Raw genomic sequence first — 21,852 nt, forward strand, 5'->3', positions numbered from 1 at the left:
AAGGGGGACCCCATGCTTCTGGCTTCCATTTATCCTTAACTACTCCCTAAAAGCCATGTCACCGTGGGGGTTAGGGCTTCAACATATGCAATCTGCGGGGGACATAATTCAGTCCATAGCAAGCTCTGATGAAAGGTTCCTTTTGAAAATTTGTGGATTTTTGCAAAAAAAAAAAAATAAACTTTTTTTTATTGGGACTCATGCTATCTATTATAAAAATATACACTTGTAATTTTGAGGAACATAGCTGTTAGGTTTCTTGGAGGACACTGACAACAGTGGACCTCAATCGTTAGAGCATCAGCCACCCGGGTGCCCATTACGTTGCAGGTTTCTAGGCCTCGGCCTCACCACAGCCCTGCTGAAGGGACATGAGGGGCAGGCCCAGGGCCTCCCAGGAGGTGGGGAAACAGTGATGTGGAGGCTTGACTTGACCAGCTTCTCCTCATGAGAACCTCCTGGCTTCCCGGAGTCAGGAATCTTTCCCTCCTCTGAACCAGTTTCCATGTCCCATTCAGCGGGCCGTTAGTCACAGTCTGCCTTGTGACATGTCTTCTATTCTTGCCCTGAAATATTTAAATCTTGACTTTTTTATTGAACTTTTCAACTGTTAGGCTGTCTTATCACCCCAAGAGGGATTAAACACTGCGTTAGAGCAGACACACCTGGTATTTCTTCACGACACGGGAGACATGGACAGTACACAAGCTGGCACTGAATATGTATTGTTGATGTGCTTTGCTTTTCAACATCTTCATTATTTTAATCACAAAAATAAAACATCCCTTCCCCATAGGACTGTAACAACTGGGTGAGGGTGTGTGTGGGGTGAGCTGAGCAGGTGAGCTGAGGAGGAGGAGGTGATGGGCGGTCCACCCTCAGCACCCCCGCCTGCTTCTCTGCCCTGTTTCAGTGGGAACATATGCACCCGGGACAGAAGCAAGCTACTCATGTCAGTTCCCGTCAGCACCGAGTGTGAGTGTGGGTGTCACATAACTGTACACACGGCAGGACCCTTACCAACAAGGACACTGGAGGAGAAGGCGCGGTGTGCGCTGGATCAGCCTTTAACACTTCCCTCCCTCCTTCGGGCACCTCTAATCGTCAACGGCTCCTTTCCCCCTCCATCCCCTAAAAACACATTTTCTTCTAAATTCACACCCACAGCCCTTCTGGTTTTGTCACTTTGCTTCCTTCCTCCCCTCCTTCTCGCTTGCCTCCCTACCAGCCCCCATTTATTCTACTCGCTCTCCCTGTTCTTGGTACTAGTTCACCACATGAATCAAAAGAAAAAACACCCAATTGAATACTGGAGTGGTTAAGGGAGGCCAAGGATGAAAAGCCATTGCACTGTGCCTCTAGGATAGCTCTGGCCATACCACAGGTCACAGTGGCTTCAGGGACATAACGAGGGGCACAAGCCAGTCTATGGGAGAGAGGATGAATGGGAGTTAGGACGTGGAAAGGACAGTGTGAAACTAATGCCAACAGACCTCATTTAACTCCTGTTATTTCAAGGACAGGTGCTCGCCAGGCACTGGGGATACAGAGATGACTCAGTTTCCACCCCGCAGGCCCTCAGAATTCGGGGGCAGACAGAGCCCCAGCAAGACTACCGTGTGCCTCTTGGGATCTCAGCATCCACACTGACAGGGGACAGGCACAGAGGACAGTAAGCGTAGTCTACTGTCAGGGGGTGGCAGAACGTTTGAGGTGGCAGGTACTGCTGACGGGGTGCTCAGGCCTCAGCAGGCACTGGCTGAGGACACTGGGAGGAATAGTCAGTACAAACAAAAAGAACGAAGTCCTGTCTAGAGGCTCACAAAGCAGAGTCGCAGAACAGGTGGCAGGGAGCACCGTGAGCACATCCGCTGAGCATGCAGCTACAGAGGAAAGGGTTCTGGAAGGGAGCCGTGTTCATCACCCCAGATCTTTATGAACGAGCACGGAATTTTCCCTGGGAATCGGTGAAGAGCAGTTCCCAGTGATCGGGGAGGGACAGAGCATCCCTGTGGCAGGAGACGAGAGTGGCTGGAGGTGTGGGAATTTTAACTCTATCCTTCATGTGAGGTGGGGCAGGGACAGACCTCGCTATGACGAGCAGGCTGTCTCAACAGCACACTGAGGCCCTCAATGAACACTACCCACTGGAGAGGAACCTATCACTCCTGAGCCCTGTGCCAGCGTCCCCTTCACTGACAGCCCCGCCACATGAAGTTCAGCATGTGGTTAAAGTCCCATGAGAAAGTACGTGTAGAGTCATGAATTCCACAGGCATTTGGAAAGGGATAGCTCCGAGGAAGTTCCACGCTAGCCCACATTCCACAAATGGGCATTCTCTTTGCATGGGCTGTCAGGAGCCACACTTGACAACGAGGCGTCAGTCCCTTCGGCGAGGGAACCCACCTGATTTGCTATCCGTCCGGGGGTCCATGATGACAAACTCCGGCCGCAGCTTGCTGATACGCCGCCCCTTGAGGATGGGCACGAGCCCGCCCAGGTACTCCAGGTACAGCGTGTAGCAGGGGCCTCCCACCTCTGGGTCATCCTCCGTGCGCTTCATGGTGCAGTGCAGACGCTCGTTGCCGGCCGAGGGGTAGCTGACAAAGTCTCGCATGTTGTTAGGGTCTGGAATGGGGGGCTGAAGGCAGTAGAGAAAAAAGGGAGAGTGTGGCTCACTGGTGACTGAGAGAACACTGCCTGGCGGCCCAATTGGGGTTAACTATGTGGCATGGAGTGGTGATTAGTAACTCTGGGTGGATGTCAGAATCTGCTGGGAGCTTTTAAAAACACACACCTGAGCCAGGATCCCACCTCACACAATGAAACTGCAATCTCTAGGGCAGTGATGGGCAACCTTTTGAGCTTGGTGTGTCAAACTTCGCCAAAAAACTGAGCATAACTCGGGTAGCTTGTCACTTTGAGGAAAAAACATTATTTTGCAAATGTTTCATCCTCAGGAGCACAAATGTTTCATCCTCGGCATGCGGCCACCTCAGCGGCTGCGTGTCATCAGAAATGGCTACGCGTGTCAGTGCTGACACGCGTGTCATAGGTTCGCCATCACTGCTCTAGGGGGTGGGCCTGGGCATGTATATTTTATACAAACTCCCCAGGTAATTCTAATATGCAGCCAGGTTGAGACTTACAGGTTCAGGAGCAAGGCTACAAAGCAATTGAAAGAAAAAAATTACAACAGATTCTAAAACTCTCGTGTTTCAGGAAAATGTAACCCACAAGTCAATCTAATACTTGGAAGCAGAGACAGAATACAAAACAGAGAACGCAGAAAGAAACCTACGGTTAGGGGGCAACCCAGACCTGAACAGCACCTGGCGGATACAGTCCACACACCACCACTGAAAAGAGAGCAGTTTTCGGGTTACAATCAGCATAGATGGGCAGTGAGTGCTGGGCGGGGTCCTCCTCAGCACAGTGGTGAGGATGGCAGGCCCTGAGCCCTGATTGGCTCAATCCTAACCATTCCCATAAGGAGCTATGGAGGAAGTTACGCAACTTTTAGGAACGTGTTTCCTGCTTTCTCAAGTGGGAATGACGCAGCACCTGCCAGGAAGTCATGAATGAATAAGGCAGCTGATCTCAGGGGGACATCGAGCTCAGAGCACTGCCTTTGCCATGAGAAAGCTGATGTCCCTCACATGAGGCCAATCTCTGGCGGACACACTACAGATGACGCACGTGTGGAAGGATGTGGCGGAACGCTGCAGAGCCACACACCTTCCCCACCCAGGCCTGTGGGGCAGACCTGACTCCTGTGCTCTGCTCCGGCACTCTCAGCCATCTTCCGTCTCTGCCCTCCTCTCTGCAAGGGTGAGGAGGAGGAGGGAGGTGGGGGGGAGGGGGGAGGGCCCTACCTTGATGGTGGGGATGAAGGCAGTGGAGAGGTAGGAGCAGAGGCGAGGGGGCAGGGTCAGCTTGCTGACATCCTTGTCTTCTCGCAGGGCAGTGGCAATGGCCTGCTGGCACAGCAGCTGCAGGCTAGACACCCGGTGCTCCACACGTACCACGTACAGGGCTGGTCCCGAAGCCATCAGCAGCCGAGAGTCCCGGTGGCCCCAGCAGATGGAGATGATGGGGCGCTGCCGGGAAGTGAAGGGCAACCACGCATAAGCTTTCACTCTTGTAAGCAGAGAAAGCTCATGCATGCTTATCTCAGCAAAATAAAGGGACTTAATAGGTTTTGAGAGTATTTGTTCTAAAAAGTACAACGGAGAATCCTCAATACTGTATTATGAAAATTCAGTACTTTCACTGAAAAGTAGTTAGATCCTCAGGCCAGAGTATCGATAGAGTACTGGAATCGTTTTACAAAGTTCCTGTAACATATATCATCTCACTTAATTTAGTGCCATAAAACCTAATGTAGCGACATTTCTACCAGAAGATGTAATAGGCTTGGGGTACAGCAACCCGTACTCCTTACTAAAGCTCTGATTCTCGGGACCCCAAGTAACTGGTGGTCCAGTTCCCACGGCTTGGGCAGGTGGTGAGGAGTGGACCAGATGGCCCTTCCCTTTGTCCTGACAGACAAATCGACACTGGATTTGGGGCAGGAGCTGTGTGTCCTGGAGGCTACCACATAACCCCTGCAAGTCTACTCTCTCCTGAGTCAGTGGGAGCTGTGAGCATGAAAGGAATGAAAGTTGTTGACGTGCTCCCGGGACCTTTCATAGGTCATAATCCACACATGTTAAGTCACTGTTATCCTCAGCCATCCGCAAGCTGATGAGTCTGAGAGAAAGTGGAGAGCTAGCTGGAAGGGGGAGGGGAAGGAGGACGCAGGTCCTGTGGTGGCCTCTTGGGGTTGGTGGCCATCACTTGCTTGGAAAAGGCAGGCTGGCATCCAAATGTGCAAGCAGAAACTGCTTGTGCTGGAAACACTCAGAGCTGCGGGTGCCGTCTAAGTAAGATTAGCCAAGGAAGAAAGCAAGGGGCGAAGGGCTCTGATGGAGAAGCAACCAGAGAATTTGTTCATTCCGATCCAGGCAGATGGAGTTCTAATTTAATGAGGTCTTGAGGGGTCTCAAAGATGAGAAGTGGGGATACCAGATCTTTAATATGAATGACAGATAGGAACAGAATTTTCACAACACTTTAGTGACAACAGCAAGATAAAAGGAGCATATGAAGACACTTGCTTAAAATAGCCCCCAGGGTCAGCTAATCCAGGTTTCCACTTCAAAACAAACTGCGGGCTGAAGATAATTCAGCTTTCATTTCCATCACAGAGAGGCCAGCTGCAGCACCAGAGGAGGACCAGGGAGCCTGGAACTCAAGTTTGGGGCTTCCAGAAACCTCCAAGATGGGCCTCCTTACAAGAAGATCCCACACAGAGGGACGAGCCCATCGAGGGGCCTGTTAATTCAGAGCAAGGTTACTCACTGCTGAAGACAGTGCAGACGACACATAAAAAATACACTAACAATTTTCTTTGGTATCACCAATCCCCACAAGTGCAGGCCAGGACAGAGGTTCTGTTAGGACCAAAATTGTGATTAATCTTAAAGACATACCACCGCGCCCAAGTGTCTGTATTCCCTCTCATTGCCAATGCTGAGCCATTTAAAAGGAGTGCAGGTTCGTTACTCTCCTGCCACAACACGATGGAACAGTGAGGTCAAGGGCCAGCTTCAACCCCTTAGGGCATCCGAAGACACACCAAGTATCTCCGAACCCTACCTCCTGACACTATACAAGAGGCCATGCATCTGTCCAGTCATTTATTCAGCTACTGAGCTGCCAGTCAGTTTTTCAGTAAAGACCTGTTACTTGTGTACAATGGGCCAGACAGACTCTAGGTATGAGAGTAAGATAAAATCCCCGCCCTCGTGGCACTGACATTCTGAGGTGGGAGGGGAGGGACAATAACTGAGCATCTGCCCGGATGACTGGGTAACGCCAGGTGGTGAAAGTGCTGCGAAGAAAACTAGACTGGGATAAGGGAGAGACAAAGAGCAGGGGTTGTTTCAGCAGAGGCCCGACTGAGATGAGGGAACTCACTGATCCATTTTTTAATGGGATTGAAAGCTTCCTCACTATATTACTTTTTTGTATACAGTAGTGAGTTGGATGAAGTCTTCTAAAAATGTAAGAGAAGTACAAAGCAGGGTGTCCTTTCCGTATAAAGCTAAGCTGATCAAGCTGGATTAAAGTCGACAAACAAAAAGGGTCAAAAAGAGAGAAAACTGGCTCAAGAGCAAATGCACTTCAAATGTTTAACAGCCCCGCAGAAGGGGGTATTTAATGTTTGTACAGAATGTGTTAAACAGGAAAGCTATTTAGAGTAGCTCACCTTCAAACGGACTAAGCTGATGACTGGTCACCAATGACTATGTTGGCTGGAGCCGTGGACGTTCTGAATATTAAGTTACGATGATTTGGCCACCAACCAAGTGAAATAAAAGCTAGCTCAGGATTCAGTCACCCCAATCTGAGCTTTAGAAGAACAAACCATCTTGTGTTATGTAAGCAGATGACCAGGGAAGGACTTTCTCATCCATTTACAACAAAAAGGAAAAGCACACCGATGCAGCTTCATGAGAATAGGTAGAGCTAATCCTCAAAAGGAGGCAAGTATCCTTTTGCTAAAGGATTCTCCTTCAAGAGTGTAGAAGTCTATGAGCACAAATGCAATCTTTCATTTGATTTTTCAGTTTCCACACCTACCTTCTTCTTTTCCTTCTCTCTTATTTTTTTACCCAAATACCTTACATCAATGATTGAACCTTACAGAATATAAGGTAACTCCTCCCACTTACTTTTAATGCAAGAAAAAGTTCATAAAGCTAAAACAAAACAAAACAACGGACCAACTAACAACCCAGATCCAAATTACTGCAGCCAGCAAGCTTCAGTCAGTAGTGCTAACTCTGAAAACCTGTGCCAGATGATCAGCTATGCCATCATTTATAGATGGTCACAGGTAAGAGAGAATGAGATCAATTATAGGATTTTAAATTACAACAGGTAGGAAGGGAAGGAAAATAAATTATAGTGTATTTCCTTATAAGAGCTTCAGCCACAGGCAGAGCTATTATGAGTAAATCAGGAGAATCAATTTTAAAGCCGAGGCTGCGCGAGTTTGTGCTTGGCAACGGCTTTGTACGCAATAACCTACTATCTAATTAACTTGGAAATAAATTATCCAATCTAAACTGCATTAAATTCTTTTTATAAACAGTTCAATAAATTGCCCAACTTCCTTCCTGCTATAAAAATGTTCCTGCCTTTGGACTCCATGAGTAGCATAGCACAGATAACGTGATTTTAGAATCATTCCAGGCAAAGAGAAAGTTGGTACTATATAAAATTAATATTGTATTTGATTTTTAATAGCATATATTTAACTTTATATTATTGAGGCAATTTTTTCAATGGTTGAAACAAACCTTCAAATGAAGAAAAGAATCACTGATTTGTTAAAATGCTGAGACACTGTAGAGATACTTTTCTCCAAAGAAAGATCAGCCAAGCCCCCCTCTTATGCCCAAACGCAGACAGTTTAAATTCAGGACCCATGACACTTTCAGGTCAGAGCTGATGAGGACTTTTGCAATGATTAAGACCAGCAAGCCTCTGCTACATTCTAGGCACAGTGAAGATCACAAAAATGAAGAAAACAGTCTTTGACTTCAGGAAAATAAAACAAGCAGACAGGAAAGTGCAATATATGACAGCGGTAAAAGGACCCCAAGGTTTTCATAGAGAAGAAGGATCAAAACCGTTGGACAGACTTACAGCCTGGCGCTAAGGAGGATGGATTTTCCCAAGCTGAGATGGCAGGAAAGAACATTCCCTGGAGAGGGGACAGGATGCTGCCTGGAAGGGTGTGCCCCGAGTCAGACAGAATAGTGGACAATGCTGCATGTACTTGGGTTCCAGCACTACAATTCACAAACATTCCAAAAAACACAACTGTCTTATTAACTCCGAAAGAGGTGAAAATTCCCATCCTCCACTTGTCGTCCAGTTAGGCTACAGAGAGAAAACTGGTATGAGATCTGATTGAGAGGGCACATAGCCTACTGGTTCATACAACCAACAGAAAGAACTAAAGAAAGCACATGACGACAACTGTCCATCCATCAATCCACTGAGTATTACTGAGCACCTACCATGTGCCATGCAATATACTGGCAGAAGGGTCACATTGTCAACAAGGTGACCTCTCCTTAATCCCAAATGTGCAGGGACGCCAATACCTATGCTCATGTTTTCACACACCCTGGCATCCTGATAATGGCCTCAGCTTGACTTCACTTTAGCTCTTCCCGGTTTGTTTTCTTCACTTCTAAAATAGGAAGAGGAATTTCTATCCAACCACAAATCCCAATCCTATTTCCATCACTTCCTGTTGAACATGCTTTATCATGACCTCATCCTTCCCAGTCCCAGGTCATAAGGCATCTACCTACCTGCCCAGATTTCATAACATCCCCAATAGTTCTTAAATCTTCTTCTATATATTTTTTGGCCTTCCTGCTGCATTATTCTTTCCAATTTCTAAGTTTAGGCAACCTGTACCCCCTTCTGCCCCTAGGGAAGGCATGGACAGCACTGACTCCCTTTAAAATCATACTCTCTAGCTTTGGCTGGGACTTAATGTCAGCTTATTATCTGGACCAGCTCTTGTGTCACATTCCTGTATACTAGCACTTAGAGCACCAGCCACACAGCAGCCCCTCAAAGTATGTTTGCTGGGTACTTGAACAAATATGCATATTTGCCCACAGAAGATACTGCACTGTCAAAAGATATATTTAAATTATGTAACTCAACAACAAAAAACACACACCAAATAATCCAACAAAAAAACTGGCAACCCTGGCTGGATAGCTCAGTTGGTTAGAGCACTGTACTGATAGGCCAAGGTTGCAGGTTTGATCTCTGGTGAGGGCACATACAAGAAGCAACCAATTAATGCATAAATAAGTAGAACAATAAATCGATGTCTCTCTCTCTCTCTCCCCCCCTTCCTCTACCCTCCACTCTCTATAATCAATCAATCAATCAATCAATCAATCAATCAGATAGCCCTGGTAGTGTGGCTTAGTTGGTTGAGCATCATCCTGTGCACCGAAGGGTCACCAGTTCGATTCTCGGTCAGGGCACATACCCAGGTTGTGGATTTGATCCCCAGTCAGGGTGCACGCAGGAGGCAACCAATAGATGTTTCTCTCTCACATCGATGTTTTTCTCTCCCTTTCCCCTTTCCCTTCCACTCTCTCTAAAATGAATAAAAATATTTTTAAATAAATAAAATAAAATTGGCAAGGATCGAAGAGACATTTCTCCAAAGCAGCACAGATGGCCAGCCAATAAGCAGGTGAAATGCACATGAAAAGATGCTCAAGGTAACAATCAGGGAAATACAAATAAAAACCTCACACCCATTAAACACACACACACACACACACACACACACACACACACACACACAACAGAAAATAACAAGTGTTGGCAAGAACGTAGAGAAGATAGAACCTTTGGGCATTGTTGGTGTAATGTAAAATGGTTCAGCCACCATGAAAAACAGTATGACAGTTCCTCCAAAATTAGAAATAAAACTACCATATGATCCAGCAAGTGTCCTGGGTATTTATTCAAAAGAACTGAAAGCAGTGTTTCAAGACATATTTGTATATCCTTGTTCACAGCAGCATTAAACCCAAATAGCTAAAAGGTGGAAGGAAGCAAATGCCCCCTGAAGGATGAGTGTATAAAATGGTGTATATGGATATACATATATGTAATGGCATATTGTTCAGCCTTAAAAAAGAAGGAAATTCTGGCATATGCTATAACGTGGATGAACCTTGAGGGGAGGTTATGCTAACTAAAATTTTAAAAAGTCATAAAAAGACAAACACTGTATGATTCCATTTATATGAGGTATGTACAATGATCAAATGCATAGAAACAGAATGGGATAAAGTTTCAGTTTTACAAGATGAATAAGTCCTAGAGATTGGTTAGATCACAATGGTATATACTTAACACTACCTAACTAAAATGGTTAAGATGGTAAATTTTATGTTATGTATATTTTACTATAATTTTTAAAAAAGATATATTTAATTAATGCCTGCATCTAATTACAAAATACCCCAATATGGTATACCTGCCTCTCTAATGAGCTGGGTAAGGTTAGGACATAAGTCCCTAGTTTACTATCACCCCCATCAATCATCAACTCACTCCCAGCTCTGTGTCCAGTCTACCCTGCTGAGGATTCATCCTCTGCCATACCTCACCCAGACAAGAATGAATGGTCTGAAGATTTCTGGAACATAAAAACAAACAGAAAGGGGCCCACCTGTGCACTTTCTCAAAGACCTTTAAGCTTTTAAACACTGCTTAATAGTAACTTAGTTGAAACATAAAAATACATTACTGACTTAACAAATATAAAATCGGAGTGAATAAATTAAGATTGAGCATCCACTTCTGCACATTTCTGATTTCTACTTCAGACTGATAATCAACACCAGGTCACTCTGCTTACTGTCCATTCATTTGACTGGGCAATAAAGTATTTTGGTTAAAAAGCAAAAATGTATTTCTTCCTATGTTTCCTGGTTCAGACCCCATAATTTAATTAAAGTCAACAAAGGATTAAAATCTGTCAAAGACAATTACAGTGAGTATAACCCACTCCTCACTCTTTCATGAAGACTGGGGCACACAGTGGATGCCCCCCCACATCCTTACTTGCACAAGTGTGTCCAGTGTGAAGATGTGTTCCCCACGAACATTGTAGAACTTGACCATGGCACTCTTCAGGAGAGGGCCGTTGGGAAGGTCACCAAGCTGCGTCTGCCGTTCCATACCAGCGACTGCCAGAAGGTCTCCCTGCGTACACCACTGGGCCACCACCTCTGAAATCACAAAGAAGAAATGGCCTGAAACATGCCTCTCCCTGAACTTTCACTTAAGTAGTTTAAAAAAGAAACACTTAACAAATACAACAGTGGTTCTCCCCTTTTCTCTCCTGAAGACATTAGCTACCTATTTCTCTGAAAACAACACAGACTCTATTAAAAACAGGTGTTTATGACTTAGAACGGAATTGCAGTGCCCCAGAAAGATAACTAAATCAAAGAAAATATACGACAAAGCTGGCATGCTAAATATCTATCTCTAATGCCAGCAATTCCGAAACAGGACTTGCAGAACTCTGGGAGAGCAGGCAAGCTAATAAAACCTATGATGTACATCCTAAGTGCTTTCCCATTGCTGTGCCCCGACCAAGAGATGACTCAAAGAAGTCATAAATGCTAAAAGCACAAAGTAAATCAGAGCAAAGCCTAACTTTATACTCATTTGGTTTCTATGCACCCTGGGCAGATAATGTGCAGGTAAAGAACATATCTGCATATGAAGGCCCCAACTCCTATCCAACAGCTGACGATGTTGTGGGCTTAGGAAAGAAGATAAATACTTCTGTGAGGTGGGAGTGCTGTCAGAGAAATGTCCACACGGGAGATGTGGTGCCCTCCTACCAGCCTTTCAGTGCCTACAAGAAATGGCTATGAAAGGATTTGCCTAATCCCAATGTGAGCCACTTACTTCTTCTTGCTGGTGAAATAAGCTGTTGGGACTAATAAGATTTACAGTAGAGCTTTTCTCCCTCAAGACCCTCAGACTGTTTGTGGCTTACACAGAGATCCCAGAAGTCTGGAACTCAGGGGCCCATTCTGCAGAGGCTGGACAGGGACGTGGGTAAGAGCTGGGTCTACAATTCAACAGCCCCTAAGCGCTAACAGGTCACACATGATCACGGCCTCTCTCTTTTCAGGTGCGGTACTGATGCTGACATTAGCACCAGCCATCCTGAGGTCACCGCAGAAACTAACTTCCCTTGAAGACTAGACAGTGGCCTCTGGGGCATGACGACTCTCCAGACCCAGGGAAGCCAGAGCTCGTTCGTCAAGTCAGCCACAGACAGAAACCAGAGACAGAGGCAGCAGAGAGCTGAGAGGAAGGAGTTACGGACAAGCACCAAGTGAAAAAATACACCCTGAGAGAGAGAGCACATCAATGAAAGGAGTCCCCCACCCCCTTTTCATATAAGAGGATATGAAGAAGGTGGAGCAAATGAAAAATAACTTAAAAGAATCAAATACATATCCTGGTGAGTAGATTTTTAAAAAGATGATAGAGGAAGCGAGAGGGCTTGTGCACACACCACAGTGTGCTCTGGATCCGATTGCCTCAATCGCTCCAGCGAAGAGCCTTGTGGTAAAGAAACTGAAACGACCTTTTCTGGATGGTTCCTTTGTAAGCACAAAGATGTCAAAAGGAGGAGCACTAACACTAACAGGTAAAAACCAGAAAAAGATGAGGTCCACCCTGGTCGAGGGCAGAAGCATCATTGCAATACCACAGAAACAGACAACAGCACTTCCTTTTCACAGCTCCTGGCTCACCCGCTTTGGTCAATGGGTGAGTGGGTACCGGCACCATTCTTTTTGCTGTTTATTCATGGTAATCACATTCTTTGCATTTTGTCTTTTACCAACAGAAAAGTAGGTTGTTGCTCCCACAGGGCTGACCAGACACAGTCACATTCAGAGGTTGCTCAAAGACAGGCCTGGGCACTCCAGGCTCTTAGGACACTTTGGGTGTCTGTCTGAGTTAAGAATGAGCCCAAATATTCACAAGCAAATGCGCAGGGATTTCTTCAGTGCAGGTGAGGAATAGAGTGAATAAAAAAATGGAGTCACTCTGGTCAAGCCTCTAAATTATTCAATAAAGTATGCTGATGCCATTCTTGCTGACTAGCCTGGGGACTTAACCTTCGGGACTTTCCAGTCCTACGTCAATGCCTGGATGCGCCTGGGTCACTGTGCGTCAATGGCCTGAACATTCATCAAACCCTCAGATGACCATCTGAGTGACCTCAAGAAGAAACTGATCCATTGTCCAGATCACTGGGCATCTGACGATTACCATCTTGGACCAATGCAGGGCTAAGAAGGCAGGACTGATTCTTCTCAAGAATGTACTTTGTCCTATAAGAACTCAGCTTTTCTTTCTCTATTGGAATGGTCTGGTATTGCCTAGCTGTGTTTTCCGTCTGCAAACTCTAAGACCCTGGCATAAGTCTTTGTCATTTACTTCTAGACAAAGCCTCCTGAATCTTAATTCTGAGTGCATTAGACACAGTTATAAAGTTATCCTGAGACAGTTATAGTCTATAATGGCAAGTCAATCTTTTAAAAGGAGTAAGTTTCACAATAATAGGGCCATTGTGTGCTCAAAGAAATGTTAAAAAGAGAAAATTCTATAAAATAGAGAAACAAAACAAAGCAATATGAATTTGAATTCCTTTATTTTAAGGCAATGTGGGATAAAGTGAGACATGCTCTTGAATTTCTGAACTCTTGGCTAAGTTATTTATTTAGTTTTTTGGTGGGTAGCAGAATGTGCCATCCAAAATATACCTTATTGGCATAAGGATTATTTTGAGAAGAAATAAGATACAAGACAAGCTCTCTGCTCTCCATAATTGTATAAAAGCAGGACAAATTTGTAAACATGTATGACCTCCCACCAGGAAGGACATAAATTAATCACTGGAGACAACTTTAGACCTTTATCAACCCAGAAAAGATACTAGACAAATCTATAAAACAAATTTATGAACTAGCCCTTATCGTCAATTAGTTCCCACAAATTTGCTGCCCTATTAACTTAGTCCTTTAACTTGGTTTTGTCATTTCTCTAAGATGTATTGCTTCTTTGTTAACATGCTGTATAATTCCACATTCTAACCACCCCTGAGTTACTCACCTGAGTGCTTTCATGGGTAAGTGCAATGCCTGAGGTAATACATTTCTGCTTGCTTTTTTTCTCTTGTCTTTTTTTTCAATCTGTCTTTGGTCAGTCTAGTTTACAGGGCCCCAGTTGCGGAACCTCAGATGGGCAGAGGGAAATGTTTTCCCTCCCCTACATCCTCAAGAAAGAGTAAAAGTCACAACAAAGGGTAAAAACTCCGAATAAGGTGAACCAATTTATGGTTCATTGTGTGATAAAAAAAAAAAAGTCCCAAATTTGGGATTCTCAGGAGATCTTTCTTCAAGGCACAACTTGCTTGGGAAACATTTGCAAAGCAAAATCACTTCCCGCCCCTATACACACACAAATGAACCTGCAAGGAAGACACATGTGGCAGGTGATGAGGAGGAAGGCTGGCTGCAGGCACCTGGTCTATCGGGCACTCTAAGTCCTTTTCCATGTGACATAGTCCCTGTGCTGGTGATAAGCTAAGGAATATCATAAGTCACCTTTCTTCGCTGGAAGTTCTCTGATTATATTTATTTGAGACAGTAACAGAAAAAGACCATGTGGATCTAAGATGGGAGTTAGAATAAAATTCTAGTCAAAAAAATTTCTCATCTGGGAGGGTTATTATGGGTCACCTCCCCAAAGTCACACGTGTCTCTAATCTGCAAATTTGGTGGGAATGTGTTGGGGATGCTGCTCCAATACAATCTCGTCTGATAAACAGAGAACAAAATAATACATCCAAGGTAACTTTACTGCCCAACCATTAAGGCTTTAATAAGCTAAAACCACAGGGGCTTCTGTGTAAATGTGTCTCGTGCACCAGCTGCTGCCTCAGGAACAGCAGGTGCAGCCATCCACTACTCCGCAGACACAGTGTCAGCCAGAGACGAACACAGCACACCAGAGAGAGGGCCACTCTTGTAGTGGGAGAAGAGGAGGTGACGATGAAGCCTGAAGGTCAGGAATCCCTCCTCTAGGCAAGACCAGGCAGCGACTTGTCAGATAAGTGGAAAAGAGAAAGGCAATGGCCTCTAACAGACTCCCTTAAGTCAGAAAGAGGTCACTGCAGGGGACAAGAGTCAACAAGTGCTGGGTGTCCAACACCCAGCCTGGAAAACGAATCCCTGGGCCTAGGGTCATATGCAGTACCTTTCAGTCCTGAGCGGATGACAGTAGGAGACAAGTCATCGTAGTTGTTCATTAAGCTGATGTCCCCCGAGGTGAAGCTGACGGTGAGCAGCGGCTTGATATTCTGCACCGGGATGGGATATGCTGCTGGACCATCTGTGGGGACAAAAGTGCTGAGTGAAAAAGAGACAAGGAGCACATGACCCAAATCCAGGGCCACAACGCTGCAATCTTGTGGAGGGTCTTGAAAACCACCTGGCAATGCAGATCGGACTCTGGCCTGGGATACTGCTAAATAAAGCTCCATTCTACACCACTCCAAACTACCTGGTCCGCAGAGGGTGCTCAGCAGAGAACCCGGGGCAGTTACTTCCCAAGTGCATCTGTCGGTGCTAAGAACAATCTCCCTCAAGACCTACCTACCCTGTAACACTAGCATTGATCTTAACCTTTTTTATGTGTAAACACTGTCTTCTCCTAAAATAAATAAACACACACATTCACAGATATGTGTATGCATATTCTCTGGGAAGCGTAACATACACATCTGGGGAGGGAAGAAGGCGAAGTGAGAGCATTTTGTGTGTAGGAATCCTATGCCAACGGGGCTTCATCAACCTGACCAGCGATAGTGAGACGGGGTGGCAGAGAGAAGACAGTCAAATCGAGAACACAGATTGGGCTTTGCAGTTCGGTTCGCGAACTCTTCCCAACAAGTCAGGGTGCTGTGCCTGCGGCAGACCTTTCCCCTTCTGCCTCTAAAGGGGTTCATTCCCTCCGTACGCTGGTCCCTGGGGAGCAGCGAGCTACCTTGGGGCGGGGAGTAGTCGTCGGAGTCTGTGTCGCTCTCGCTGCTGTCCTCCACCAGGAAGGCAGGGTAGTTCCAGGACATGCTGAGGATGCCGTCGGACTCGTGCAGGAGGACGTGCGCCAGCATCCTGCCGTGGCAGTCCATGACGATCACCTGCCCGTCGGCCGTGCCGAACAGCACCTGCAAGTGAGCACCAGGACTGCTGATGGCCGGGAGGGGAGGCCTCCGTTTCCCACACCTCATCACCCCAGCTTGTTTAGAAGGACAAAATGTGTTTGGAATAAAAACACAGACCAGTTAAGCAACTGAGGGGACACACAAAGCATTAAGCAGTGAACATTTAGCTGGTTGTTATTGCAAAAACTCGAGTCCTCTAACACTGAAATGTGACCAGCAGCACAATCAATATATTCATTACGTTGTATGGACATTATCAAATAATATGAGCAAATCCTGGTTTCACCTTTTGTGGGTTGCTTTGTTTTCTGGGTTGAAGGAAGAGGGTTAAGAGGATTATATGCACTTATTTTTCTGGAAAATAAAGAAGTAGCAGAGGTTCATTGTTAAGAATTTATCAAATTTAGAAGACAAACTTAGGTGTATGTTTGACCTAGAGAAAATACACCTGGTTATGTAAGCATGTTATCTAATCATATTTGCAAAAGAAGATGTTCCTGAAATAGTTTGTCGGTTTTATTTCACTGTGAATAAGAATGGTATTAGTTAATAATTAATGTTATAAAGTATTCGCTGAGTGCTGACTTTGTGATGAGCACTGTACGGAGAGCTGCCCTCATACCTGTCAGACACTCCTGTGAGTGAAGGACCAGCACTGCTGGGAAGCCGCTGGATGGGCGGAGATGTCGGGTGCTGAGGCCGGGCCCAGGGAATTCCCCCAGGCCCCGGGGCTGGGAGCACACACTCAGGGGCCTGCTGGGGGGTGGGACAGGCCCATGGCAGAGCTAGAGCACAGGCAGGCAGAGGAAGGGGGTGGGAGTTACCCCCGCCCCCATCAGAGCAGTTCATGAGTATTTCACCGAGGCTGGCAGCTCCCTGACAGTGCGGCCATCCAGCCGGATGTCAGGAGGGGACCTCGGTTCCCTTATAATTCATTAAGTAGCAATAAGCTCACAGATTTTACAGGACTGTTAGGATAAATCAATGTCTACCAAATATTTCTTTAAACATGATCTACATTTTAATGACCGAAAGCTAAAAATAACCCGGCTAAAACTGTTTTCCCTCAGAAGTGGTGGTCAATCTGTTAGTCCCTGCCACTTACCGAAAAACAGACAAAACCAACAGGAACACTGCGAACTCGAGAATGGCGGACCCTGAGCGTGTAGGTAAGCAGTTTTAAATGATGCTAAATACAGAACAGGACTTCCTGTAACTTTAACTAGAATGTATGATTTACACGTTTCAAGTGAAAGAGATATATGGGGAGCCCCTGGGAGGCAAGTGTCACGGGGGACAAAGGCTTCCACAGCCTCACTCCTTGTCCAAGTCTGTTCTCAAGAGCAGCTCTGTACCTGGTCATTTATCATCTGTGATTTCTGTTTTTAATAATGAGACCTCATTAGCCAACAATTACTCTTCACAAGGACGCAGGAAAGGAGCTCCCCGCCCAGTCTGTGGTGGACCCCCCCGTACCCACCATGTTCCACTGGTGTAATCATCACACTCTCAGTCTTTCCCGTGTGGTTTTTATAGCTGACTTCCACACGAGACCGTGAGCTTCTGAGGACGGGCCCAGGCCCGCTCTGCTCCCCGCCATCTCCCCACGGCCTGTCATAGAGGTGATCGTGGCAGCATTTGTGACGGAGGAAGAAATGCCTCTGCACTGAAGTGTTTTTTAAATAACACCCTTCTGTTCTTTTTAGAGAAACTGAGGCCAGACAACAGAACGGACACCTAATTCCTGAATAAAAGGACTGGTGGCCAGTGCTCAACATTACAGTAAGGCAAAATGGAACAAAAAGCCCCCCCCCCCCACCCCGCCCCCCAAAGCTCCACCATTAACCAGTTCCAACCACAGCTCTCTTGGGAAGAGAATACACTATACAATCTGAGAGAAGGAAAAACCAGCACTGATACTCTAGTTGTCAAGCAATGATGGAGGGAATTACTGTTTTGGAACAAGTATGTCACAGATACAACATGAAATCAGATTTTAAAAATGTGCCTATTACATGTCCTTTTCATGCCTAATCACTTCCCATGAGACAAGGCTAGTGAGCCACGGACTCGAAGAGAACAAGACGGAAAGTCTAATGATAGCACACCCGTGGCCAGGACATCAGTCTCTGCCGCTTCTCCTCCCTCGTTCGGGTGCTCTCTCTAGGGAGACGGGCTGGCTCCTCGTCCAGGCTTGGCCCGAGGCCCTCTTCTCTCTCTACACCAGTCATGTCCACGGCTTCAAGGGCCCCATCACGCTAGCTGCCTGGCCAGGCCTCGCCCTTGCTCTGGGCTCACACATGCCCTTGCCTACCTGCTACATGGATGTGCCAAAGGGCCCTCAGAGTCAACAAGTCCCAGACGAAACGTGTGATCTTGTCCTTTCCCAACCACCCAACCAGCCAACACACACACAGCCTGGTCCTCTCCCAGAAAAGACTGCGCTGATGTGTTATCCCCAATGTCCAGTATGTGTCTGTCACATCACAAGTGCTCAGACACCACGTCTGAAGGCGTCAGGACCCACCACACAGAATTAACCTCACGCTAACCATGGACTCCACGGCACGCTGGACGTGGCTCTGCTTTGCATGTCTGTCTTTCCCGTTACACCATGAGCTTCTCGAGGGCAAGTCTACATCCACGTTTCTCACGTTTCCTGTCCTGAGTGGGTGCTCAGTGACTATCAGTAAATGAGTTTCTGCCCAAAGTTTGGTCTTTGCCAAATGAAGGAAGAACTTCTTTAATTTATTCTTTAGGCTATAAATCAATGCTCTGTTCAAATCTTCCAAAAATGCTTTCAATTACGAACTGACGATGAAATGATGTAAATTTGTCTCATATTTTCCCTGCTGGACGCGGGGTTCGTGCCTGGCTGAGGGACAAGCCCTCTGCAATGTGGACACCAAGAGCTAACAGGCTGGTAGAAACCTGAGGGTCCTTGGCCATATCAGTTCAACAGCTATCTCTCATTGCAGGGCAGTGTTTAAAATCAATGACATTTTAAAGTAATTAGAGTACCCTTATAGAATCTCAATTTCAATGTATTCCTTTCTCACAATACTGTTTGAGAAGAAAACAAATTGGCCATTTTTACTTAAAAAAAAAAAAAGGAAACATGAAACATATGACTAGAGGAAAGAAATTTAGTAAAAAAAAGTGTCTCAAAATAAAAGTATGGTTCCATATTATACTGCTTAAAATGTTGCAGCGTTTTATGGATTCTGCTGTACTTAGACAACACAAGTTTATATTTACAAAGGTTTTACCTCATAAACATTATATTTAAAAATCAATCATCAACATCTGATCTTATTAGGCTATTATATATTGTTTTATCATGAAAGTAGAACATTAAAAATTATTTTGAAATTAGGTTTGAAAAAATGACCAGAAGGCTCATCACCATAAAATCACAACCTATCCGTGACATTCGGATTCACTTCGTTCCAGTTCTTCACACTACACAGACGGGTTTCTCTTGGGTGTTTATGATGTGGTAATCATACCTCATATACCGTTTCATACCACATATACCGTTTCAAATCCAGACTTTTCCCCTTAACATAAGAGCTCTTCCAAATTATTACACCATCTTTATAACCACAATTTACAATGTACAGAACTACTATGTAATACTTTAAGTGGTTACACCACAGTTTACTTAACCATCTTATTTTGAGACCAGTAGGCTGTTGCCAAACTTGTACTATCATAAATAATACTTTAATAAAGAACTGTTATTTTCTTCCCTTTCTTTCTTTCTTTTTTTGGGTTAATCCTCACAAGAAGGTATTTTTTCCATTGCTTTTTAGAGAGTGGAAGGGAGGGAGGGAGGGGGAGGCACAAGAGGAGAGGGAGGGAGGGGGAGAGAGAGAGAGAGAGAAACATTCAGGAGAGACACACATGGAACCAGGGCCAGGGATTAAACCTGCAAGCTAGGTACATGCCCTTGAGCAGGAATCGAACACAAGACCTTTTGGTGTGCAGCCTGAAGCTCTAACCACCAAGCAACACTGGCCAGGGCTTCCCTTTGTTTCTTTTAGATAAATTCCTAAAGTATATTACCAGGTCAAATGGTTGATAATTTTTAATATTTTTGACATACTGTACACCAAAATGCTTCTTCAAATGTCCAATACAGGTTATTACTAGCAATGGATGAGAATACTTGATTGTACACTTATCAATAATCAGTAAAATCATCTGTATCAGTTTATCACTACTTTTGCTAAAAGTGAAAATATGTCCTCATTATGCTATTTTGCATTTTTTCCCTGAGAATAATTTTCCACCACATGATTATTGACTAGTTGAACTTCTTTTGTAAATTACTATTTATGTCCATTATCCATTTATTAATTGGCTACTTACGTACGTTTAAAACTAAATTTGTGTCAACATTTTCTGTAATTAAAATATTTACCCAATGTTTACCATATTGGTGGGAAATATTATTTCTCCAATCTATGGTTCACTTCAAATTTTTGTTTTAATATTTACCTGGACGCTGTCATTGTTCTTTTGCTTTGTGATTCTTTAAGAAGCTCTGGAGCAAACTCCCCTAGCCCCAGCCCTTTTTCCTTGTGTGCTAATTTTTAACTCATTTCCTCCTCAGCTCTCATGGTTTTAACATTACACACCTATATTCAAGATGCATTACCTGTTGGTCATCAGGAGTCCATATGCCACATGTGATCTGACTTTCCAGGTTGATCTCAGATGACCAGTGTCTCTGTCCACTGACAGAACCGACCAGGACAAACCCATCTCGATATGAAATAAGCGCTTGAGTCCCATCGTGGCTCCAAGTGAAATCACTCACCTTTGAGACACACACAGATAAAAGTGGTCAATTTGTAATCTTAAATTGAAAGCACTTGCATCAAAGACCTAGAAGTAGCCTTTAACTTAGCCTTTGGCTAAGATCAAGGTGGCTTTAAAGAGAACAATATAAATATCCTATATAATAAAAGGCTAGTATGCAAATTGTCCCCTTTGACCAGGAGTTCGACCAGGGGGCGGGGCCGGCTGGCCAACCTCCTGCGTCCCCTTTCCCTGGCTGGCCTGGCCTGATCGGGGCAGGCCGGCTGGACCCCACCTGTGCATGAATTCATGCACTGGGCCTCTAATCCTATATAATAAAGAGGTAGTATGCAAACTGACCATCATGCCCTTGCACAAGATAATCGCCCCCATGTGGTCACAAGATGGCCGCCACAAGATGGGTGGCAGGGGAGGGCAGTTGTGGGCAATTAGGCCAGCAGGGGAGGGCAGTTAGGGGCGTCCAGGTCGGCAGGGGAGGGAGGGCAGTTGGGGGCGACCAGGTCTGCAGGGGAGGGCAGTTAGGGGCAACCAGGATGGCAGGGGAGGGAAGTTAGAGGCGACCAGGCTGGCAGGGGAGGGCAGTTGGGGGTGATCGGCCGGCAGGGGAGGGCAGTTGGGGGCAATTGGGCTGGCAGGGGAGCAGTTAGGCATCAATAAAGCTGGCAGGGGAGTGGTTAGGGGGTGATCAGGCTGGCAGGCAGAAGCTATTAGGGGCAATCAGGCAGGCAGGCAGGTAAGCAGCTGGGAGCCAGCAGTCCCACAGGGATTGGGCCTAAACTGGCAGTCGGACATCCCCTGAGGGGTCCCAGATTGGAGAGGGTGCAGGCTGGGCTGAGGGACAACCCCCTCCAGTGCACAAATTTTGTGCACCAGGCCTCTAGTATATAATATATGTATTATAACAATATCACATAATGTAAAAGACATCATTTGAAAAGTATGTGTCAGTGTGGTGGTGAGTGCTTCACAGATGTTAACTTCATAAAGACCACCTGTAGGAGGTATTATCATGGCCATTTTACAGAGAAAATAGGCACTGATGGGATAATCAAAATGGGCAAGACCTTTTGTAGACACATGGTTCCATTTCCCTTTAG

The 21,852-nt window shown here is 45.5% G+C and overlaps 1 protein-coding gene and 1 long non-coding RNA gene across 4 annotated transcripts in view; both read right to left on the reverse strand.

The window, feature by feature from the left end:
• The window catches only part of LOC307105335, a 280,088-nt gene that overhangs the window by 151,872 nt on the left and 106,364 nt on the right, over positions 1 to 21,852 (reverse strand). The gene's annotated exons all lie outside the window — the stretch shown is intronic.
• The window catches only part of TULP4 (TUB like protein 4), a 138,431-nt gene that overhangs the window by 20,494 nt on the left and 96,085 nt on the right, over positions 1 to 21,852 (reverse strand). For all 3 annotated transcript variants that reach the window (XM_079781062.1, XM_079781060.1, XM_079781061.1), the window contains exons 4-9: positions 20,592 to 20,753; positions 15,751 to 15,931; positions 14,962 to 15,096; positions 10,732 to 10,898; positions 3,876 to 4,100; positions 2,407 to 2,641 (exon numbers count right to left, since the gene is read on the reverse strand). In XM_079781062.1, the coding sequence (XP_079637188.1) occupies positions 2,407 to 2,641; positions 3,876 to 4,100; positions 10,732 to 10,898; positions 14,962 to 15,096; positions 15,751 to 15,931; positions 20,592 to 20,753 (1,105 nt within the window). The remainder of the gene's footprint in view (positions 1 to 2,406; positions 2,642 to 3,875; positions 4,101 to 10,731; positions 10,899 to 14,961; positions 15,097 to 15,750; positions 15,932 to 20,591; positions 20,754 to 21,852) is intronic.

This window comes from Cnephaeus nilssonii, assembly GCF_951640355.1.
Source record: "Cnephaeus nilssonii genome assembly, chromosome: 9".
Lineage (NCBI taxonomy): Eukaryota > Metazoa > Chordata > Mammalia > Chiroptera > Vespertilionidae > Cnephaeus > Cnephaeus nilssonii.